This window comes from Galleria mellonella, unplaced genomic scaffold (genome assembly GCF_026898425.1).
Source record: "Galleria mellonella isolate WM207_F2 unplaced genomic scaffold, CSIRO_AGI_GalMel_v1 utg32, whole genome shotgun sequence".
NCBI lineage: Eukaryota > Metazoa > Arthropoda > Insecta > Lepidoptera > Pyralidae > Galleria > Galleria mellonella.
This window is the reverse complement of record NW_026442075.1, coordinates 1,422,879-1,449,178: the sequence shown is the minus strand read 5'-3', so window position 1 is coordinate 1,449,178 and position 26,300 is coordinate 1,422,879. Positions and strand designations below refer to the sequence as shown.

The 26,300-nt window shown below is 35.5% G+C and overlaps 2 protein-coding genes across 2 annotated transcripts; one reads left to right on the top strand and one right to left on the bottom strand.

The window, feature by feature from the left end:
- The first annotated feature begins 5,408 nt into the window (after nt 1-5,408).
- On the top strand, nt 5,409-18,438 carry LOC113510699 (uncharacterized). Its single transcript, XM_026894203.3, has 11 exons — nt 5,409-5,657; nt 5,810-5,961; nt 7,223-7,391; nt 8,406-8,460; nt 9,444-9,579; nt 10,647-10,790; nt 12,084-12,801; nt 13,771-13,865; nt 14,484-14,619; nt 15,003-15,064; nt 18,303-18,438. The coding sequence occupies exons 1-10, from the start codon at nt 5,651-5,653 to the stop codon at nt 15,056-15,058; spliced, it is 1,668 nt and encodes a 555-aa protein (XP_026750004.2). The 5' UTR covers nt 5,409-5,650; the 3' UTR covers nt 15,059-15,064; nt 18,303-18,438.
- Nucleotides 18,439-18,902: 464 nt separating this feature from the next.
- On the bottom strand, nt 18,903-22,321 carry LOC113510618 (60S ribosomal protein L17). Its single transcript, XM_026894078.3, has 4 exons — nt 22,190-22,321; nt 21,907-21,995; nt 20,607-20,879; nt 18,903-19,144 (listed from the first exon to the last, which is right to left on the bottom strand). The coding sequence occupies exons 2-4, from the start codon at nt 21,985-21,987 to the stop codon at nt 18,935-18,937; spliced, it is 564 nt and encodes a 187-aa protein (XP_026749879.1). The 5' UTR covers nt 21,988-21,995; nt 22,190-22,321; the 3' UTR covers nt 18,903-18,934.
- Between the last annotated feature and the right edge of the window lie 3,979 nt (nt 22,322-26,300).

The following is a 26,300-nucleotide window of genomic DNA, read 5'->3' as shown; positions in this document are numbered from 1 at the left end:
TCTTATCATTTTTTTTCTCGACATTTTATTAATCCCTACTTTATTAGATTATCAAATTTTACTTGTAGTGTACACATGACAAGAACTACAGATCACCATGCACGATCATGCGTATATCAATAATTATGTAATCAAAATAATTGGTCAAATTCAAATTCAAATTCAAAAATCATTTATTCATGTAGGACATTTTAGCCGCTTATGAAGGTCAAAATAGCCATCAGAGCTATTCTTCAAATACTCAGCAAATAGTCCGATCTGGAAAAACTAATGGTTGTAGGCAAGATAGAGGAAAAAGACCACGCGGACGACCGCCTAATCGATGGTCGGACCAAGTAACCGCCGTTACGGGACTGTCAATTGCAGCTGCCCTGCGAGAAGCTGAAGACCGTGCAAAATGGAATAACATCATAAGAGAAGCAACAGACACCTTTCAAGGGTACGACCTTCAGTAATGAAGAGGACGAAGAGAGAAAGAGAGAGTCAGTAAACCAATTCTTTTTAGCTTATCTACTTTGCAATTAACCATGTAATTAGTCTATTGTGGTTAGTCCAACTTAAATTGTTCCAGAAGGCTGTTAGGATTGCTCAAAGCGTCTGGAAAGTATTTGGATGTTAGATGATTCCGCGCCTGTTAATCGCCTACACTTGGGCACTAAAAGCAATATTATGAACTGAATAGACACTACTCCATAATGTCACAATGGAAATTAATTATTTCAATTACTACTAGCCAAAGATAAAAAAAAAAAAGTTTAATTAAAATACAAATATACAAGCTATATTCTCTAATTCATGCATTATCGATTGCGATTTGTCAAAAATAATGTTACTACATCGTACTATAGACTTACGTCTATAATATTACTATTCATAAGAAACCAATACACAATTAATGGCCCTGAATCAACTGTCTCTAATTTTTTTTTTGATGAGTGAAAATGATATGGTAACCCCACCTGGGCTAACGGGATACGCTGGCGGAGCACCAATGAAGGGTGATAGATGAGAATGAAGGCCAGTTAGCCCATCATGATGAATTCATCAGGAATTAACCATGATAGTTTCCAGGAAGAACCGTGAAGTGGTCTACCTAGTTAGGTATATTGCTAGCAATGGGATTCTCAGTCTCCATTAATAACAATCCCTTTCACCCCACTGTCTCTAATTTAAAAACTTTCATAAATATCAATTAAGGATAGTACCTACTTTATTAAAAAATATGTGTCTAGTTTTTATAGGGTCCATAAAGGCCAAGCAGTTGCTACAGTAAAGCTGATAATTAAAAAAATAGCATCGATTTTTTTTAATGGATTATAATAGAATAGTATCCTCATCTGCACTAATGGTATACGCTGGCGGGCCACCATTAAGGGATGGTAGATGAAAAAGACAGGTCATCGTGATCAATACACTTGTAATTCAATAAGATTGTTTCCAGGGAGACCACATGGAGGTTCTTTTTTTTAATGGGTGATAATGGTATGTTAACCCCGTCTGCGCTATCGGTATACAATGGTGGGGCACCAGTGATAGATGACTAATGAGGATGAAAGCAGGTCAGTTAGCCCATCCTGACGAATTCAACTAGAATTAGCCACGATGATTTCCAGGGGGAACCACGTGGAGGTCAAACTGACAGGGTATATTGCTAGTAATGGAGCTATTTGACCCCATTACTAACAATCCCTTTCCCCCCACCACATGGAAGTTGACTCCTCCGACATCACAGAATTTACCCTTTGTAATACTTTGACATTGACAGTTGCTTGTAGACAATGTATAACTGGACGATTTTTCTTGCATCCCTAACTCAGGCGCACTCTACTGTTCTAGCTCATTAACTCAAAATCACACCGTAACGCACAGGATAACATGTATCACTATACTTTATATTTTGCTATGCCTCACAAAATGGGCGACGAAAAAAAAAACTGCTTTATTGTAACCGTCTGCATAGTTTTTTTTTTTTTTTTTTTTTTTTTACAACGGGGCAAACGAGCATGCGGCTCACCTGATGGTAAGTGACTACCGCCGCCCATGATCACCCACAACACCAGCGGCATTGCAGGTGTGCTGCCGTTTTTTAAAAAAATATACTCTTTTCTTGAAGGTTATGTTGTCGTATCGGTTCGAAATACTGCTGCTGGAAGTTGATTCCAAAGAATGGTTGTGCGTGGAAGAAAGTGCCTTGAAAAACGCACGGTGGAAGACCGCCACTCGTCCAGATGATTGGGATGAAACTTTAGTTTGTGGCGGGTTGTACGGTGGTGAAAATCAGCAGCAGGTATCAATCCGAACAATTCCTCAGAACACTCCCCATGATAAATTCGGTAGAAGATGCACAGAGACGCAACATCTCTGCGCAGTTTCAATGGGTCAAGTCGGACAGTAAGGCGTTGACTATCGATAATTCGAGCCGCCCGACTTTGAATGCGGTCTAACGGAAGGAGTTGGTACTGTGGCGCTCCTGCCCACAGGTGAGAACAGTATTCCATATGCGGCCTGACTTGGGCTTTATATAATTTCAGGCGGTGTTCTGGCATGAAATATCGTCTCACCCTATTGAGCACTCCTAACTTTTTGGAAGCTATCTTAGCCTTCTCCTCCAGATGACCGCAAAACTGGACGTCGCAAGATATATCAACGCCCAGAATTCCTAGACTTGACTTTTTATCAAGGGAAATGCCCTGAAAGTGAGGAGATACGACAAACGGCGTCTTTTTTGCGGTAAACGCGCAGACTTGTGTCTTTTTGGGGTTAAATTGGACAAGATTTTGTTCACCCCAGATCGAAACTTGATGGAGTGAAGTTTCGATTTCAGACACAAGTCTATTCCGGCACTCATCGGTATGTGCCCGCGAGATCTTTGCATGACCGGTATATAATGTATCTCCTGTACTGTCGTCCGCATAGCAATGAATATTACTTATCTGTAACATATCATTGATATGCAGAAGAAACAGAGTCGGAGATAGTACACAGCCTTGCGGGACACCAGCATTCAAAGGTTTTAAATCAGAGCATGCACCGTCGACTACGACCTTAATGCTACGTTCCTTGAGAAAACTGGCGACCCAAATGCACAGTCTCGCAGGCAACCCAAATGAAGGTAGCTTTGAAAGCAGCGCTCTATGCCACACCCGATCAAAGGCCTTCGCAATATCCAGACTAACTGCTAAGGCCTCTCCTTACTCTCGATTGCCACTGCCCATCGGTGTGTTAAGTAAGCTAAAAGATCACCGGCCGAACGTCCCTGTCGAAAGCCATACTGGCGATCACAGATCAGCCGGTGCTCTTCTAGGTACCGGAGCAGTTGACGGTTAATGATGGATTCCATAACCTTCGAGAATAAGGAAGTGATAGCTATGGGCCTATAGTTAGCTGGATCTGAGCGATATCACTTTTTAGGGATCGGATGCACCAGAGCAGTCTTCCAAAACTTTGGGACTATGCCCGATGAGTAGCTAAGCCGAAAAAGACGCGTAAGAACCGGAGCCAACTCTGGTGCGCACGTCCTAAGCACAATTGGAGGAATACCATCAGGCCCACTCGACTTATGGATTTCGAGAGAGAAAAGTGCTCTACGCACTGAGCTATGCGTGAATTTAATGTCAGATAGAGCTCCTACAACACGTGATGGTCGGTGGTGGTTTCTCCCCGTCATCCATATGTCGAGTTTGACGCAAAGATGGATCCAAGAAGATCGGCCTTTTCTTTAGCGTTCTGGGCCAACGAGTCATCCTCCCTGCGCAAAGGTGGAAAAGATGACTTACAGAAATTCCCTTGTGCAGCTTTGGCAAGAGACCAGAAAGCTCGAGTCCCAGAGGGCAAACTAGCCAGTCTCTTGCCAATTCTACTAATATGCTCTGACTTCGCTGTGGCTATAACTCTTTATATAAAGACCTAGAGGCAGAGTTATACTTATTTTTAAGAGCACTGGTATATATACATCTCATACGCCACACCTTTACACACATTAGGAAGCACTCCTGTTTCAGACGAGATGCTGTTCTACAGGAGGCTCCATACCAGGGCTGGGATTTCCCGCCGACGGGCACCACAGAGTTAGGAATAAATAATTCCATTCCCTGAAGCACCACATCAGCAATGGAATCGGCAATGGCGTCGGGATCATCCAGTGTGACAGCAAACCTGCCTCCATGGGTAAGATGCGAAAAAATCCGCATCTCATCCCAATCTGCCGACCTGTAGTGCCAAATGCGACGTCTACCCGTAGAACGAGGTGGAGTCGGACTCGTAAGAGGCACTTCGCTCCGCACCAAACAGTGATCCGACGATCCAAGCTGGGCTTCGACGGAGATCATATAGTTGTCTGGGTGGGTGGTCAGCAGAAGGTCCAGCAGTGAAGGTGAATGGTCCAACACATCAGGGATTCGCGTAGGCGAGGAAACAAGCTGTGTCAGACCATAAGCCAAAGCAAAGTCATGAACAGATCTTCCCGCATAGTCGGTTGTACGCGAACCAAGCCATTCGGCATGGTGGGCATTAAAGTCGCCAACAATCACGACTTCAGCGGAAGGAATCTGCTCAAGCAGGGAATCTGTAGCCATTTGGACGTGCTCAATTAGTTGGTCGGTTTCAGTGTTACCGCTGTGGGACCTGTATAGGCACGCATAGATGCGGGGAAGGTCATTGCAATCTACGCGCAGCCATAGAATGGACAGGTCCGTACCTTCAAGAGTCCCAAGACGTCGACAGCAGATATCCTCTCTGACATACGCACATACACCGGCACGCGAAACAAAACAATGTTCAAGCTTATACCCCGGGTAGGTCAGGTATGATGTTTCGTTAGGAGGGGATATCTGTGTCTCCGTGAGGAAGAGCAATGCCGGCCGCGCCGTTTCTAGGTGGTGGTGGACAGCGTTCAGGTTTGAATGAATTCCCCTAATATTACAGAGGCTCACATTGAGCAAAGGGGATGCCGCAGAAGTCTTGCTCTGTTTGCCCTTGGTCCCATAGAATGACGAGAATTTATTAATAAAGAGAATAATAAAGGGCAAAGCCCGAGCGTGGTTGCTCGAGGGAGGATTCTCCAGCAACATGGCTGCTGGTACCTCCCTGGGAAACGTTATTTTTTTTAAATTCCACTGCCATGGTATTGAAAGATGGGGGCACGGAGTTGGGGGAGGATTTTAGGATAAGGAAGGGGATGGGTATAGGATGGGCCTCCGAACTCCCTCAAAACCATACGGAATGTGGTCGCATAAAAGTGCGGCCACTTGCGTCTGTATTCTGTGAGGGTGTGGTACTTCCCCGGTCGAGCCGGCCCATTCATGCTGCAATACCATATGGTATTACAGCGTGGCTCTACCACCTATTACACTATATAGTTTACAAATATTTTCGCAGAATTGCGCAATGTTTTGTTACCCTCATGGATTTAGTATAACGTACTACATAATTTAAAGTTACCCATGTCTAGTCTTTGTCATAGTCTCTGTGATCTGTGATGCTTGTCATCTGTCAAAGTCATTGAATTATTTGTCATTCTAAAATGTGCGAACTTTTCTATTTTATTTATAAAAACAAATCTAAATAAATGTTATTTTTTTTACCTATTTTATAGAAATTTTCAATGTTTATTATATTGTGGGTAATATAATGATCTTCGTTCATGTGAAAAATGCAAAGTAAGACAGTTATCATTTTAAATTAAAATTATTTTTTTATTCTGTCTAAATATACACTAACTTGTTTATGTTCAATCTAAATTAAAACTATTATATTTTGTTTTATTTTAAAAACTTTAATTATATTAAAAATACACAAAAACTGATTACAGGTAATACAAGTCACTTCCGTTCACCAATTATTCCAACAGCTTCCACTTGCGAGGATATGACAGACAGTGCATTTTTATTTGTCGCTAACTTACCCCCAGATTGGAACCATAATAAGATTAAATTGTTTGTTATTGAAACATGCAAATCTCCTGTGAGTACCATCAACGAAATTTATAAATTGAGTGTTAAAACATTATTTATATGATAGGAAAAATAAACAAGTATGTGTTGACTGCTTATTAATCATCATATCAGTCATTAACTGTCTTTTACTGAACATAACTTTGATACAATTCAAAGTCATTGGTGATATCTTAAGAGAGATGCTGCTGCCCGTCTCTCACCCTCGCTTAGTTGCCTCTTATGACACCCGTGGGAAAGAAAGTTGTAGCCTATTCTATACGGGGAGCACACGGGAAACTTAATAATTAATATTTAAGTATTAAGCAGTCAATTAAATTGTGGTAATTTTTAAGCAACTACCAAAGAAAGGAAGTTGTTAATTCATTTGAATTTTATTGCCAATATGTTACATGATTACATTGCAAATTCTGAACCGATTTTAAGAATTCTTTTTACAATCAACAGGGTTTCCCCTTGTCTGATTTTATTTTATAACAATTGAAACTGTGATTTGTTCTGTCCACAAAGTGGTACAAACTATTACAATAAAAAACTTGTGAATACAAAAAATTGTATTCACAAGTTATTTTAAAAATTAATAATAATAATATAGCCTTTATTTCCTTATCCTTATTGTACAATAAATATTGAGTTTACTATTATTAAAGCTATTTATGTAAATTACTTTGATATTGAATGTTAACACTTTGATTGTTAAAATTTAAAAAGGTAACAAATTATCCTTTTTTTTATTTTGTCAGTTAGGAAACCCTTTTTGAGGTTAATATTGCATCCTCTAGTTTGTTCCGCTCCTTTTTTTTTATACAACTTAGAATAGCAAACAAGCTGACAGCCCACTTGATGGAAAGTGGTAACCGTCACCTATAGACATAAGCAGTACTATGGACATAACAGAGTATACTGTTTCGCCCATGATACCCCCCATGTTGCCATTCCTGAGGACTCAGATGTTATTCCTCTGTACCCAGTAAATTCACGCCATATCCCACCCTTCAAACCGAAACACAGACATGCCAACAGAACTGCTTCATGGTAGAAACACAAATGGGACAGAGGTACCCAAGCAATCCACTTTTGTACAGTCTCCCTCTGGTGAGAGAGATTCCCTACCAACCCTGTGTTCATGTGATACAATTTTTCCTGATATCTTCTTAATATCATCTATCTATTGATCTTAGGTTTCTGTAGTTTCCTATGGCCACATAGCTCTTTAAAATGAATGATTTTAAAAACAATTGAAATTAAATAGATGTTTAATCATATTTCAGACAATTGGGCAATCATTACAATATGTGACAATTTTAAAAGATGTAAAAAATAAATCAAAAGGAGAGTGCTTATTGACATTTAAAAGTCAAAATGTATGTCAAATGGCTATGAAATTATTGAGAGGCGCCAAATGTGAAAACAAAAAGATCATAGTAATGCAGGATTCTGGTAAGTAAACATTTCATAAGTAGTATGTATATAGAACTAATGATATCTATGTATTTGTTAGAGAAAACAATTTTTTTTTAATGAATGATAATGGAATAGTAACCCCACCTGCACTAATGCTATACATTGGCAGGGCACTGGTGAGGGATAATAGGTGAGGATGAAAAGGCAGGTCCGATTTAAACGAAAAACAATTAGCCCATTGATGGAAATACGTAGAATACAGCATGATGTTTCCAGAGGAGATTTTATGCAGTTCAACCTGACAGAGTATATTGCTAGCAATGGACTGGCAATCGGCATTACTACCAATCCCTCCCCCATTAGGGTATGGCAACCCCACACATGCTAATATGGTAGGATGCTGGGGCACCAGTGAGTGATAATATATATAATATAATTAGATTTATGTTTTTCCATTGTTTTTGCCTACCCTAATGGGAAACAGGTGTAACAGATATGTATGTATGTATGTATTTATGTTTCTTGAATTGATGATTGATGTTGTATTTAATGGGTTTGGTGAGGGGTTTCGTAATATTTGTATGCCCAATAATGGCAAAACATAGTGATCTTAATTTTGTATATTATACCATGTAATGTAATTAACCTATGTTTGTGCAAATAAATAATTGACTTAACTTGAGTAGATGGGATAGAAAAGGCAGGTCAATTAGTTTACTGTGATGAATACACCTAAATTTCAATTAATATAATACCATAGGGAGGAAGGGATAGTTAGTAATGCTGATTACCAGTTCCATTCCATATATCCTCAGGTCGACTTCCACATAGTCCCTCCTGAAAACCACTGTGCTGAATTCCAGGTGTATATATCAAAATGGGCTAACAGACCTGCCAGCATAGGCAGCTAGCCGAAGCTTACTAAAATATTACAATATCATTGATTAATAAAACCTTTGTAATACCACTGGACCATGTTGCATTTACATTTATATTTATTTTCCTTCTGTGTAATAATAATAATAATTATGTTGGATTTGATTTTTGTAGGTCATCTATTTGAACATTTTGAAAAATTTTGTAAAAACAAAAATAAAAATTCATCGTGAGTATTTCAATTTTCTTTAATTTGAACTAATTTAATAATGAGGAATTTTTTTTATTTTTTATTTGTAATGGATTAGTCAAAAACTATTGAACTATTTTTAAAAAATCTTTCATCTATATATTTTATTTAGACAAAGAAATCAGAGATCCCTACAACATCTACCCTTGCAAAGGGAAGTTTCTAGTATACTTATTTTTTTTTTTTAATATACTTCAATTTAATAGCATATATTTTTGTTGCATCTATAAATTTTGGATATTCCTCCCAAGATCTGGATATCCTGTTAAATATTACTTTATCTCCTTTGAAATATCAGTAACTGTGAAGTTACCATTTGTATAAGCATTCATACAGCATTGTGTATGGGTTTGGTGCAACTTTGTATTAGACTTGAGGCATGTATACAGGGATTCAATAATCACTTACCAATTTACAAACTCACCCTCTTATTCATAAAAACGTCAAACCTTTCATAAATCTATTTTAGTTATTAAACCGTTTTGTATCTTTCTTTTATTTTAAATTCCCAATTTAAAAGAAAGTTACAAAACATTGTAATAATTAAAATAGATTTATATAAGTTTTTAGATTTTATGAACTAGGGTATAGTTTAGTTACCATAGTGTGGGGTTCTTCAAAAAGGGTATATTAAGTTTTCTTCAAGGTCAGCGACATAGATGTGAAATCCCTAGTAGTACAGACGTTTATAGGCGAATGTGACTTGTTTGCACCTTTGTGTTAAAAAAAATATTATATCAATATGATATCTGATATTATTTTTACTCAATCACTAATAACAATTAAAAAAAAAGTAAGTAAAACTTACTAGGATTAATGACGAGACTATATCCATTACAAATTTTTTATCATTACATATTTTTATTGATTAAAAATGAACTGTTTATAAATTCTATTTATTTTATATAATATTTGTATGTATATTTTATATTATATTTAATTATAGTCTATTTCTTTCACAGAGCAAAAAATACACTAATCAACGAGACAAAATCTGTTGATCAAGTTGATCAGCACCAGACATATGGACTTAGTAAAGATTTTTTGAAATATCTCAATATATCGCTGCCATTATTTAAAAGAATATTTGTTGGAAATGTAAGTAATAAATGCACAAGTCACAACGTAACAAAATTAAAAAAATATATATATATAAGGTAAAATAAATATCAATATTTATGTATCAGTAAATATAGCAAATTATTACAGTAAATAATCAATTGAGTAAGATTTCTTACAATCATATATTTAATACTATTCTAGGCTAAAGAGGGCGAGGAATAGGCAGCAGCGTCCCTCTTACCCCTTAAAAGCCAATTCCTGATGAATTCATCATGATAGGCTAACTGGCCTGTTTTTCATTCTCATCTGTCACTCTTCACTGGTGCTCCGCCAGCGTATCCCGTTAGCGCAGGCGGAGTTACCATTTCATTTTCATCCAACAAAAAAAAAACCCTTAAAAGCCTGATTTTTTAAATCAAATTAAAAAATATATAAGTGTACCCTTTACTGTGTTTATTAATGGGGAAAAATTATATTAAAATCAAAACGATTTTTTTTATATACTCGAATTTATTTTGAAAAAAAAAAAATATTTGGTAACATGTATGTTTGCCATTCTAAGTTGTATAAAAACAAAAAAAAAAGATTGGCAAACAAGCTGACGGCCCACTTGATGGAAAGTGGTAACCGTCGCCTATACACATGAGCAGTACCATGGACATAACAGAGTATAATGTTTCGCCCATGATACCCCCCATGCGTTGCCATTCCTGAGGACTCAGATGTTATTCCTCTGTACCCTGTGAATTCACGCCATATCTCACCCTTCAAACCGAAACACAGCCAAACACTTCACCATTCACTTCCATATCGATTGTATATCTATTTTCGAATATGTTGAAAATATGTTATCCAATATTATTTTTTGAATAACAGACTTTTAACATATTTGTTATTGAACTAATATATAGATATTATAACTGAAACATATATTGCTATATATAATACTAGCTTTCGCCCGCGGCTTCGCCCGCATGGATCTTGGTTATCGCAATATGCCATTTTTGGAAATAACTCGATAGATTTATTTGGATAAGGATTACACACCCCCTAATACTTAGAAAGACCAACTTACTCTTTCTTCTCTGTTTAACATTTTTTAGTTACCGCTAGATATAGATGAAAAGAAATTACGCCAACTGTTCGGATACGCTGGACATATCTTTGGCGTGATACTCCTGAAATGTGAAGATAGAACGAAAATGTTTGCCAAGATCGAGTATGATCATCCAGTAGAAGCTGTACAGGTATGAATTATGTTTATAACTAGCCGATCTCTCGTCTTGGTCCGCGTAACCGACAAAAAAACCCATAATCTGCTCCTTACTAAATAGTATGTGTTTTATTAATCAAGAAACAGAAAATAAAGCCTTCCAGAAATCTATTTTAACTATTAGTCAAGCTCGCGTTTGTATCATAGCCGCTCATGATTAAGGGTCCCGAATTGATCCCAAAACTAATCGAGCTTTCTCAATCTAATTACACAGAAGTTAACCCGGTAGTTATTACATTAAAAAATATTACGCTTTTTTGTCACTTTTAAATTGGGAGTTAACTATAAGTTAGAACACGTTTTTACTACTAATTTCCACATGTCTGTGGACTTGTGTATGACATTTTTTCAATGTGTTTATGTTGCAATGTGTTTATGTTAAAAGCTTTTGAGTCAAAATAAGTATAATAACTAACTTTGTCTATTTACATATATTATATATAGAAAGTAAATATTATATACAGTCAAAAGTAAGAGGCTATTGACTAACAAAATCAGTCTAAAGAACTTTACAATTTAATTAACCTACTTGAAAAAAAATAATGATGTTGATAAGTGGCTATGAGATGAATATGTACAATATTTATTTACAGACGCCACAACCGTATGCTTTAGTCAATAATACTTTTGACCAAAATAACAGTTAAAAGTACCTAACCTAACCGCAAATTTGCAGTCAAAAGTAGTATAATAACCAATAATCTTCAGTCAAAACCACTTTTGACCAACCTGTTCAGTAGAAAGTACTTTTGACTGATTTTGCTAGTCAATAATACTTTTGACTGGTTAAGAATTTTGACTACATCTACATAAAATAAACTCGCACCTACGCTATCGGTATACACTGACAAGGTACTACTAGTTAAGGATGATAGGTGAAAATTAGAAGATCAGCCAACCATCATGACAAATTTAACAATACCTACCTATGATGGTCGGGGGGGGAAAAGGGATTGTTAGTGATGGAGACTGAGAATCCCATTGCTAGCAATATACCCAACCAGGTCGACTTCCTCACGATTCCCCCTGGAAACTATCATGGTTGATTCCTGATGAATTCATCATGATGGGCTAACTGGCCTGTTTTCATCCTCATCTATCACCCTTCACTGGTGCTCCGCCAGCGTATCCCGTTAGTGCAGGCGGGGTTACCATACCATTTTCAACTATAAAAAAAAAACTATGATGGTCTCCCCAAAACTAATACATACTGATCCCAATATATGTCCGTGTATCTGTACTCAATCTCATCTTGTATTTGTTATAGGCGATATCAATGTTCCATGGACATCAATTTATGAATAAAACATTAGTTGTTAAAATGGAAAACAATCCAAATGCGCAATTTAAATCAGTGGGTCCTGGTTTAGGACCCAATGGACAACCGTTAAGGGGTATTAGGTATGCCGTAGAGTTTGAGCCCATCAAGCAACTTTTCCTACAGGAACTTGCTAAATTTAAATCTCAAGAGGAAAATGTGAACAGCATGACCGTAAATCAAGTGATCCCACAAGACACCATGGGTATCATGAACAACATGATGAACTTCCAGAACCCTATGGGCCTATTTAATGTTAAAGCCTTCAACCCGCTCAGTCAGCAGAGTTGGTACGGCCTCAGCAATATGATGAACAGTCAAGGGACACAGAACTTGCAGGTCTTGCAAGGGTTGCTGCAGCAAAGTATGGGCAACGATCTATCTGGGTTACATGTTCAAAATATGCCCAACACAGCTCAAAATCTTTTGGGCAACATATCTCAGAATCAATGGGCCAATTTGCCTCAAAATCAGTTTACCAACGTGGCTCAGAGTAGTTTGGAAACTACAGATAGAGATCAGTTTGATAACACGGATTCGTGTACAGAAAAAAAGCTTAAAAGAAAAATTTATAGTGATTTTTTAGATGACCGTCACTATTATGAGAAATTTTATGACAAATTTGATATAGAGGGTCCCAGTTGTAGTAAATCGAAGATCATTAAAGGTTTGTTTTTATAGATATTCTTAAGACATTTAATAAATTCATATTTAATGCATGTTACATAAATATTTGTTACAGTAATTAGTGCAAAGGGAATTCTTCTCTAGGTAATCTGTCCGGCTCTAGAGTAAAGACACATTGGTATGCGACTCCAGCCTTCCTAATCACTTCGATTTCTGACCAATATCCTCTTCATAACTGTAGTGTCTCCCTTTCCCTTTTCCCCATAAAAACTTCATTACTTTTTTCTCTTACTCATTCCCAACGTCTCTTTCTTTTTCCTTGATCCTTTTTCTATATCGTAGTTGGCGAACATTACTCATAAATGCATTCTTAAAAAAGGTTGAAGTTAAGCAGGCAGCTCTTGTGAAGCCAAAAGCTAAAATCTTGAGTAATATTGATAAAAACATTACGCCGACCCCAAATAAATTGGAATAAAGGCAGATAGAAAATGATCATGATTTATTATTGTTAATTATTATTATTAAATTTTAGGAGACAAGTAATAACATACGATATATAGTCATACGATGGTAAAATATAGCACTCTAAATACCTATTCTACAACAGTGGATCTCAACCGATGGTTTCTGGACCACCGATGGTCCCTAGAAGCACCCGAATTGGTTCACGGAGACACAGAGAGCCTGAATCACGAAAATTTTCTAGCTTTTTTTTTACTTTTTGACTACGTAATAACATGACCTGGCCTTCATCATCATCGTATCAGCCTTTAACTGTCCACTGCTGAACATACGCCTACCCCTTGGGGGTTTTGCCATGCTTGACAGGCGGATTGGCAACCGCAGTTAGGCTTTGGAGGTGGCTTAAGAGGAACGCTGCTGCCCACCCCTTGCCCTCTCTTAGTCACGACACCTATTGGAAAGGAAGGAGTGGCCTATTCTATGCCGGGACCGTCATAGGCCTTTATACTTGATATTAAACAATTTATATAAAAATACTTATTTTCAGAATCAGACTCGAGGTATCGGCGTAGTGAAACACCAGCAAGTGACGTTTCTGATAGAGACGCTATGACGACATCGGACATGTTAATTTTCACCAATGTAAGTATTTTATTGTTAAAAGTTACATAATCTGTATATTTTAATATAAGAACACAGCATTAACTTACATGTATTTTAATCGAGAATTTCCAACTAGTTTCGGGACCCTCCAAGATACTGTGTCTAAGCGGCTGAGACATGTCGTCTGGCTCACGCTTTTGACAGGACCGCTCATGATTAATTGCACGCAATGGTCCCAAAACCAGTCGAGCATTCTCTACCAAAATACGCGTATGTTAAAATATATGTTGTAGTAAATAGATTGTAGATAGATGTGATAGCTGTAATGCTACCAATATATCTATAAAATGCCAAAACAGGAACCAAATACCATATTGGTATAGTAATTTTTTTTAAACATAGCATAACATAGTTACTGAACGCCCACGAGCATGGCAACATGTTCCCGTGTGGCCCTAGCATAGAATAGGCCCTTACTTTCCCATTAATGTCGTCAGAAACAACTAAGGAAGCTTAAAGTCTATATGAAATAGAATAAAGAGAATCGACAAAGAATAATATATTTTATGTAACAATAAACAACTATATTAGAACATTTAGTTACCATAGCGACCTAAACACACATATAAAAACTACACTGATTTAAGATTATTTTAGCTTCCACCAAGTGTAACCACAAAAGCGCTGTCGAACAAAATGAGCGAAGTGGGCGAAGTGAAGTTTGCGGAGATGACCGGACAGAACAAAGCCATCGTGAGGTTCACTAACGCCCGCGACGCAGAACGCTGTGTCAGTATCCTTTTACATATTTCCATAACGTAATCTTAGGAAGCATGAAATCTCATGTGTGATTAGCGACGGAACTTCGAATCTCGATATATCTATCTCCCTGTCTTATCTAGTCTATACAGAGAGAGAGAAATTTAACTGGCCGTGTCTTTATTCGATGCATTTATTCATTATAAAAGGCCTAACATTTTTTGTCATTTTTCACCACATATGAGAATAATGCTAAACTACCCTTAAAACTTATATATTACTCCCTTAAAAACAGATCATCTTGATGATTCATAATGATTTCGGTAACATCCTGTATTTAAACTTCAGTATCTGGTTATAAGAGAACTCAACTACCAAACTAATTTTACAAATAACTTCCTTTAACTCCCACCTCAGGACTATTCGATCGTTCTAAAGTGGATGGGCAGATAATTAACGTGAAATTCCTATAAGTAATGGTAAGTGAACATTTCAGATGCACCGCTGTGGGGTGAGTAAACGAAAAGTCTGTAACATTTGTTCCTTTTAATTTCCAGGCAATAAAGCAGTTTATATTTATTGAAGAGTCATTATTATATAATGAAGAAATATTTTCTTTTCTTATTATATTTATATAAATAACCAGAAACACTACTGACGCGACTGCCTCAATGAGTTTGACATATGGTGGATTAGAAAAAGTTAAAACTGATACACAAATTAAATTGACTTACTTTTTATCCTCATTATAATATATTCAACAATTAAGCTACACAGATCGACATCGTTAATGTTTTCTCGATGTATCTAGCCTATATTAATGCTGTATGCATTCCAGATCAAAATATAGTAGGTGTGTATTGTACATAATATTTCACTGAGCATCTGCTAAGGAATTCGAGTTATCGATTTTTTTTTCTTATAGATACTGTTGGTTTTCATTTATATTTCCAGCGATAGTTTGATGCCAAATTAAAGATAATTTTCGTCATAATAGTTGAAGTATGTAGGTGCTAAGTATGCGTTTGTTTTATTTACAAATAACATTAAAAAAAAACTTTGTTTATAGTTCCATTATAATACTATCTTATAACTCTAAAACAATCTTAGTGCCACACAAGGCATGACGGCTGTGTGTTAAAAATGTATATAACTGTGTAAAAAATTCCCTTGCTGCATCTCATGGAGGGTTTTTAAATAATCTGTATTTAAAAAAGAACAATAAAAAGTAAATGTATGTCAGTAAATTTATAATGATATCCCCTTATATGTATCAAGTAATCCCTTTTTATTTCTACTCTGTATTCTCCACCATAGACTTCACATATGACATTATTCTCCACCATAGACTTCACATATTGCATTATATATTATAATTCCAATTTTATTACCATATTTAAAAGTTTCCCGGCACTATAAAAAAGGTGCTTATATACTTTCACATATATTTTTGCGCATAGCTTATATAGCATATGTTCCACTCGCATTCTGGGGTAGGCATAACCCACCAACCCATTAAATATATTTATGCTCTCATATCCTTCATTATCCATAAGTTACTTAACTATACATTTATAACCATTTCATTATGCCAGGATGATGTGTTTTCAAAACGATGAAATTGCGAAATGATAAATTTCTAAACTGACGACTTCTAAGAACGACAATATTGCGGTGACGAATTCTCTAAACCCCTATATTGCAGAATGACGACTTCTCAGCACGACTACGTTACTAAATGACGACTTCTTAAAACGACAATATTGCAGTATAACGACTTCTCTGAACGACTATGTTGCAGAATGGCGACTTCTCAGAATGACAAAATTGCAGAATGACGACTTCTCTGAACGACTATGTTGCAGAATGGCGACTTCTCAGAACGACATAATTGCAAAATGACGACTTCTCTGAACGACTATGTTGCAGAATGGCGGCCTCTCAGAACAACAAAATTGCAGAATGACGTTTCTCAACTAGAAAAAATAATTGCAGAATGGAGATGTCAATGTTGACGACAATATTGCAGAATGACTACTTCTTAAAACAACAATATGGTAGAAAAATAAGATGACGGATTGGCATGACGTAGAATGTCGAGACTCGATATGTATCGATATTGAGCAACAGCCCCCTTAAACAAGTGATATACGACTATATCGATAGGTATTTTATAATTTCCTTATACTTGAGTTAAAACGAGACAACAGCAACGACAGACGTCTTTACCACTCGTGCTGTATCGAAAATATATCTACCGATTGATTTTAAATTCTGCATTCAATTTATTCGATAACACCATTACATTGTGTTGAATATGATAAATTTTAAGTCCCCCTTAGGGGGATAAGTACAAAATTAGATATATACAGCAATTTAACAATATTACATATATTCATACACTACTTGCTTAGACGACAAATTATTTGTTTTGGCTAAGCATTCGCCTTCTTTCATAATTTACTTTTCTCCGATACTGGATATTTGCAGATAGTTATGTAGAGGACGGGAAATCCTAAACCTAACATTTAGGTTGTTTTACTAATTTACTAGTAGTATATTTCCTTCCAGCGTTTTTCATTTTTTCCGGAATTAGTTGTAATTGACTTTTATGATGGATCATTGCGGTAAGTTTGTTTGTGGTCCCTTGTTTTGATCCCTTCTTAGACAGGTGGCAAACGAATCCATCGATGGAATGATCGCTAGCGAGCCTATCAGAAAGGACAACAGAGCACCTAGCGCATTATCTCATGGAGTCGCTAGCGTTAACGGCAACAAACAACACACTAAACGATTACTTGAATGACAAACGCCGTGCAGGCGTTAGTTGATCATGCATTGAATTGATTGAATCGATTGAATTTCTTGCGGTCTCTTCTCAGCAGATAACAACTTCTCGAACACTGCAGTAGATTTAAAAAAATTGCGATCTAAAAGTGCTTGTAAACAAGTATATTTGAATAATATCATGAAACTTTAATTCGGTTAACTGAACGGTGGCGTTGAATAAATAATTTATATTTTCACTGTAAGGAAAACCAGATCGACTTATATGTATTTTTTCGAGTCACCATATCATACAGCCGTTAACTGTCGACTACTGCACATAGGCCTCCCTCATAAGGGGGATCTTGCCACTACTTGCCAGGCTTGGCAGGCAGGTTGATAAAATAAAAATAAATAATAACTCTTAGTAAATATCAAGAATTCAAGTTGAAAAGATGTTGTATTTTTCCTCAGTGGCAATCAGTCGTTCTTTTATTAGTGTCAAGTACAAGAAACCTCGATTAAATTTGTATTGGCAATACAAAAAATTCGTTATGTAGTTTTTTATATTGGTAACACATTTTCTCTATTCTGTGATGGCGTCCATCTTATTTTTGTTGACTGGATTTACTTAATATTCAAAAAATTAAGTACTGCAAAAATCATTACTTTCCAACGAGACTTGCCTACGCTAACTGACGTGACTCACAATGACAATTTCTTCAATACATTCATTTTAAATATGTTGACGCATATATTTTTAGATAATATTTTTAAATAATATATAATTAAAAGGAATGCTATTTACCTAGTTTTACCACAAATATATATTTTATAATTATTAACACTTTCGTATTGTACCGTGTTTATAGGTATAAATATTTCTCCTAATCCGCCTTTATTTGTCGATCCAGAACATAAGTAATATAAAAGGATTTATTTTTATTTCAGTGGAGTATGCAGCTGAATTCAAGAGTCGATTTTAATTTTAAATCCTGGCTAATTTATAGCTATTTATTTATTCTAGTTTTAGTGTTAAGTCAGTATTCAATCATATAATTTTATTTCAATAAAATGTGTTTGCATACTTTTTTTTTTTTTTATTAAATGAAAATAAAAATAAATAGCAATGGGCATATTTTTTATCATATTTATATGGAAATAAAATAGGCCGTGGTCCCACCATAGGATAGGCCACCCCTTCCTATCCCGTGGGTGTCGATTTAGAAATAGCGAGTGATGGGCAGCAGCGTCCCTCTTAGAACATCTGTAAAGCCTAACTGCGGTTGACACTCCGCCTGCCAAGCGTGGCAGCTACCAGCAACCCCAAAGGGGAGACTTATGTTCAGCAGTAGAGAGTTAGAGGTTGATATGATAAAAATGAAAAAAAATAGTGACCCACCGCTTGCACTATTGATGTACACTGGTGGGGCACCAGTGAGGATGAAGTAGGTCTGTTGGCCCATTGTGACTAATTCAGCAATTACCAATTGGATTGTTTGCCACTCTAAGTTGTATAAAAAAAATATTAAGGATAATAGTAACACAAAATTGTGGTAAGTCATTTATTAACCCTTAAATGTCTATTCTCTCATCATCTTTTCCTTTTGGCGTGCAAGCTTCTTTTTGGAGAGTTTCTTTTTAGCGGGCGCGTCGTCGGCAGGCGCCGCGCGAGCGACTGCATCCTCGCGTTCACTCAGGCAAACTTCGATGTGGCACGGAGACGACATGTAAGGGTTGATACGACCGTGAGCACGGTAAGTACGCCGGCGCAGGCACGGAGCGCGGTTTACCTGAACAACAATCATTACATATTATATTTTACTACATGTAATATACGACCTAGTACTACAGTGATCGTTTATGCGAGCTTCGCAAAGCAAGTGTGACAAGTGACGCAAAGCGCTAAACGCCCCCTGAAGAAGACTTCCGAATGAAGTCGAAACAATTGCCGGAAATGGCAAAAATACAGTGAGTCTATTAATCTCCTGTATTTATGTAGACGATTCTAATGATTTAAATTTTATATTGGCTCTGAATAAATTTACTAAAATTACCTAAGAAAGAAAAGAACTAGCCTAAACCTACACACAACAAAAAGACCAGTGGTAAGTACATTGTTTTATTCTACAAAGAATGTTAAGCTTTCGGATGTTTTCTCTCATACCTAACCTTAGAAACCGGGGAGAAAGGGATTGTTAGTAATGGGGTCAAATAGCCCCATTACTAGCAATATACCCTGTCAGGTCGACCTCCACGTGGTTCCCTCTGGAAATTATCGCAGCTAATTCTAGTTGAATTCGTCAGGAGCCCATCCTGACCTGACCTGCTTTCATCCTCATTAGTTATCTATCACTAGAGCCCCGCCATTGTATACCGATAGCGCAGACAGGGCTACCATACCATTATCACCCATTAAAAAAAAAGCCTCAGGAACCTTAACTGAACTTGATAACTTTAAAATATATTTAGATAAATATACATATGTAAATCATATTTAAGGAAATATGTTGCATTAAGGGATACAAAAAGAAAAGATAGCTTTTCTTCTATAGTTAATATACCATGATTGCTACTTATGTATGCCTTTTGAAAACAGTTTGTACATAACACGCAACATACTGTCAAGCAAAAAAAGGCAATTACTCCATTAAATATAATCATTATTTCAATCTATTCACCCTAAATCTCATGTATATATAACCACATACATGCCTACCACTGCATTACGAAAATTGTTCTATAGAAATTCATCATTTTCACAGAATTTAAACCATAGGGGCATACTTGCAAAAATGTGAATTTGACGTAAATATACAATTACTATTTTGTATAATATTTAGCTTAAAATTATGCATTCTACAAAATAAAGAAAATAGCTACATAAAAATTTGCTTTAAATTTGATCTATTGCAAAAAATTATACTTTTCTCCTGAATAGATTTATATGTAAACCTTATACTTTAAAGCCTGCCACTTAAATTAATTACTACATGAAACATAAGTGCATACAACCATGTATGTCTTGACATAGAATAGGTCACCCCCTTCCTTTCCCATGGGTGTTATAAGAGGCGACTAAGGGAGCTTAGGCAGCAGTGTCCTTTTTAAAACATCACTAAAGCCAAACTGCGGTTGGCAACCTGCCTGCCAATTGTGGCAACCACTGGCAAAACCCCCCTTTTGGAGAAGGCTGTGTTCAGCAGTGGACAGTTAACAACTTATACAACAATGACTAAATGAAACATAACTCACCTGAATATGATCAATGACAAGCCTGTCAACATCCAGACCTTTGTAATCTGCATTTGACTCTGCATTCCTCAACAATTGAAGAAGGAACTCAGCTGATTTTTTCGGCCAGCGGCCCTGCGTGGTTCCAAACTGCTTAGCCTGTGCACAACGGCCTACACCACCGTTGAAACGGCGGAATGGGATGCACTCTTTCTTGTCTACAACATTTTTTAGATAACGGACAGCACGACGGAGTGGTAACTTCCTAATCGCCATTGCTGTCTCATATGTGTTCTGAAAAAAAAAAAATATATATATATTGATTATAAGTTGCAAATTTTTTGTTGCAAAGTTGCAAGGTGAGATTGAAATCATTTAAAAGTATTTACAATTAAGAATGGACTCAAAATATAAAACATGTTAAAGCAAAAGATACATTGATAAAAAATTAGAAACCTCTAAAATTTTTTTTCCATACTAATTGCAACGACTGATTAGATATGCTTTGTTATACTTAAAATTTACTTATATTTATAACCAATATGTTTTTGCTATGGATTTTAGATTAATAATAAAAAGTTAATAAAAAAACTCATCAAAGAATACTACCAGTATTGTTCTATTTTACCCATATATGCTTTATGCTTGAGAAAAATATTTAAAATAGAAATTTACGACAATAGTAATTTTGCATTTATCATTATTGTTATTAATACTATAAATTTGTGAGTTTGTAACATACAAGTTCTAATGGAAAAGGATATAAGCTACTTTTTATTCAGCCACGAGTAGAAGATACAAATTTCAGTTTTTAATCCTAGAAATTAATAATAATTATACAATATAGCTATAATTAACTAGCAATAATGTCAGATTGGAGAATTGACTTAGGGCTTATTAGAAATATCAGTCATACACAAAGTTGCAGTCGGCTGCACATATTAGAAAATTTTACATGGTATGTAGTGTAAAGCAAACTGGCAAAAATTTTAACAAATATAAAAAAGGTGATGATATAATGAAAGTATAGAATGTGCCTCTTAGCCACACATGAGCTTTATAGTAATGTCTCTAGCTTCAGAGAATATTGAATTGCTAAAGTACTAGAAGATCCAAATTTCCCATCAAAAAAATTGGGAGAATAGAATAATAACTATAAATATATCGTCATAGTCGTAGAATACTGACGGATATGTAATATTTGTCAGATCCTTCAGTATTCTACGACTATGACGATATGCATACACGAGTACACGATTATACTTTTAGTTTAGCATTGTAAACAATGTTCATGAGGTACGGCGAAATAAAAAAAATATACCTTAAAATGAACACGGAGGTTTGAGCCACGGGCTTTGCATGACTTTGCTGGATTATCTGGTTCCCGAGAGTAACGACCCATTTTTGCTTCTGAAACAGAGCGGCTTGTTTCAACACAACACCTTAGAGGTTATATATTCTAAATGAACAAATATACACTCATCCATTAAAATATACACAGAAGTGCTAACAAAACGATGAAATAAGTAACATAATAATTAGATTAAACAAAATCTTTTGTAATTTTTTTGATAAAAACAGATTTTTATAAACACGACACCAACCTCTCAGGGGACAAATTTAAAGGAAAAGAAATTGACAATACAAAGTGACAGTTCTATGACATGGCATTGACATTTAATGCGTGGTATTGCCATGTATTGTAAATTTTTTTTGCTGTCAGATGTCAATTGCTCTTCATTTTTTTCACAATTTTCTTCTTTCATTTTTTCACAAGAGCCCGTGTTTCCACCCGGCTTTTTTTATTTACTATTTTTTTTTAATGTAAGCAAAAACAAATTACGCATCAAATTATTTTTCTATACCTAATGAAGATGGCGCCACCATGTTACAACGTTAACAACAACGACAAATAATACCTAATTCTTAAAAGTTTACTAAAAAAGAAGAACGTATAAAAAAATGGCGGGAAAATGGAATTTGGGCAAGGTTAGTTTTTTTTTCATTTATTGTGACTTTGGCAAAAGCCATCAACTAAAAAGTAACAATTACAAGCAAGGTTAGTTATTGTTTTGTTTTGTTTATTTCTAGACGCTAAAATAGATGAAGTTTGTTTATAATAATTTTTTTCATTCATTCTGGTCAGTTTTTTCTTATGGGTGAGAATGGTAACTTACGCTATCGGTGTACGCTAGCGATGCATTAGTGATAGATGATAGATGAAGATGACGGCAGGTCAGTCGGCCCATTGTGAAGAATTGGGCAAGAATTAACCACGATGGGTTCCAGGGAGACTCATTTGGAGATCGACCTATTGGGATGTATTGCTAGTAATTCTAAACCGTTTAATCTAATAATCCCGTTGCATATCTGCAAACATGGTTCTAGTAAACTATACTTTAGGGGGTTGAAATAAAAGACAAAGACGAATATCTTATTTTTTTTAATTGTGCAGATAAGACTACAGATAGATACATAATTACATAACTTTATTTATAATAAGTACCTAATACTTACTATCTCTACACATTACAATGATATGTATTGAAGATTAATTATATTTATACTGTGTAAATTATTGAGACCACCTGATCAACATGCATCTGACCTACTGCGTAGTCTATTGCTTCAAATATAGTATTTTGCTTGCAGTTAGTAGTCGAAGGTTTTATTTTACAAACTAGTACAAACATCAATTTTCATGTGGGCTCGTAGTCTCTCAGTTATAAAGAAATTGAACTAATTTTTTTTATATATATATTGCTCATAATTATAGAATAACGATTTAACAGATTTTATAATATATACTTATACCGTAAGATGATAATATTATTCAAAATGATAGATGTTGTAAAACGGATGGTGGAATGCCCATCAAAGCATAAAGCAATTAAAAAGAGCCGGATAATTACTCAAAAAGGAAAGACGAGGAACGGGTGATAGAATCTACTAGAATATTTAAAATCAAAATTCTGATGCCGAACCATTTAGATAGATTAGGTATTTTCACCCCTTATGATCTATAATGAACATGTATGGTCACTATCTGTGATAATTTAATATTTTTTACCAATTTCAAAATAGAATCTAAAACATTTTTTGTGTTGAGCGCCAGTTCGTAACCTGTTTTGATTTATTTATTCGTAGAACTTTTGTAACAAATAAAGATTTTGATGTAAAACAATATTTTTACATTATTTCTTGAATATTTGTCATTAGTACTTAAATACTTATAGATTAAGAAAAACGAGCGATAACATTAGGTATGGTTTGTAATATCTGTTAATTATATTTAACTATATACAATTAGGTTACAACTAGGCCTACCATATATCTACAGAACGTACTCGAATCAGTACATACCTCCACATTTTATAGTATACATCTTCGCTTAACGTCAATTTATACATATTTAATTACAATATTCGATTTAAAAATGACTAGAAGTCGACTAGTTTATAAATTAGTGGTTCTCAAACTTCGATTTTATTATCTTTTATTATATTCTGTCAACTAATATTGACATGGCTCCCAAACAAATATTAAAACATATTAAAAGAGGGAAAATCTGTCATCGATTTAAATTGTATCGAATAAATATCACGTACGGTTAAACTTAAAAGGGTAATTTTCCACAAATGCAATTTCTGTCTAATTTCGACAAACTTTCTTTAGTCAAAAAAGAATCTTTCTTTCGGTCTCGAATCTTTAGTCAAGTTGATGTCCCGAGAAAATATTTCATAAAATGCTGCCTTCTACATTTTGTGAGCATTAGTTTTTTTGGGGAATCGAAGCTGAAAGGTTCACCGAAGTTGGACAGGGGACGCACTTGTTGTAAATCGCCCTATATAATCTGAGATACTGCAGATAAATCTGAAATATTCATATTTTGTATCTGACGTTCGTGTTTGTTTTGATCATGTAAAAATATAATAAATTCTTTTTCTGATGTAGGTATTATTAATTAATATGTCTAAGTATTTACAAAAGAAATAGATTGTTTCTCAGTTAATACTCTGCTTATTGTGTTCTGCTTATTTTATCAACGTCATATTGAGATCACTGTTTTTGTTATTAACAATAAATATGAAAAATTTATCTATTTTAAAGTACCAACCTATTTCGAATATATTCTTTTATACTTTGAGAACCACTGTTATTATCACATCACTAACTTACTTCTTTTCTCTAAAGTGACTATTTTTGACTAGAAATTACGAGTATCTTTATGTATGGCAAGAGAAGATGCATGGATAGAAGATTATTAATTAAATACATTTTTATTTACATACTATTATTGATTTTGTATGTTGTAATAAATACCACGTTATTGAGTAGTTTTAAAATGAAAAATTTTCCTCGAAAATGAGAAAAGTTAAAATCTGTATATAATATATATCCCATTCAGACCCAAGATTTTTTTTCTTTCAGATTAAATATATTTTCGTGTTTTGGAGCCAAGCCATCTTGCCAGCACGCACGAGTACTACTGCACCACCTAACCGCTAAAATGATTTCTTATTAGCTAGTTTAGTATCTCACTATCGTGTTATTTCAGCTTCGTGCGTAAAAATGAATTGCGCGCGGTTTTAGAATTTTTTAAAGTTACAACTCACTCCCGTATCGTTCAAGTCTAAAAGGGATATAAATTATAATTGTGTAATATAAATTATAACTTGTTTTGACCTATTGAATTATCATCATATAGCATAAATGAAACCTCTAAATTGGGTTTTCAAATTAATTAATCAATAAAAAATACAAAAGTTTAAATAACATTTCTTATGTAACGACACTTCTGAGCAGAGTTGAAATTGCTATGTTAATCATGACTATATAAACAAAACGACCCAAACGAGAGGCGAAATGTGAAAATGTAGTCCTATTGACACTACAAGTTTACCACAACATGGTTCCTGTAAATATCGGACATACCTAATTATCTAAAGCGTAAAGTAATGTCTCTTCCATCCTCTCACTCCGACTCTGTGCGTAAAATAAACGCAGTACATTTTTATTAATACGACATGGATTAAGAAGCCACAGACAGACCTATACATCGAAGCTGTTTTGACACCGAAGAAACGGCTGCTCACGTAATCCTAGAATGTGAAGCTGTGGCTTCTTAACGTTTAGAAATCCTAGGAATGGTGAGGTCGCTCCGTGAGACCTGTGAAGATCCCAAGAAGCTTCTGTGCTTCTGGGTGCAACTGGACTGGCTGTACTAGCCATAGCTCATACGCACAACGGCCCAAATGAGAGGTTAAGCGTTGAAAATAGAGTCCAATTTACATTACATTATATTGTAACATGGAATGACAAGTAAGCTGATGGCCCACCTGTTGGAAAGTGGTAACCGTTGTCATTAATGTATTTAAAATTATTTTACAATGGGAGGGCCTGGCCCCTTCAAATGGCGCTTGTTTATTCTCAGATATGTCTTGTGATGATCAGATGTGTGTGTGAAGTTCCGCCTGACATCTGCGGGAGTCGAGGGACCAGACATAACTGGAGTGGGCACGCCATCCCCTCCTCCCTTAAATACGCTCATGATCGTCGTCTATAGACGTGTTCATGAACATAAGAGAAAACATAATGAGTGATGCATGAGGGACGCCATGGATGTCACTGTGACATCCATCCATCACTTTCCTGAGGACTAAGGTGTTATGCCTCCGTTACCCTGTTTTTTTTTTTTTGGAAGTTGGAATAACA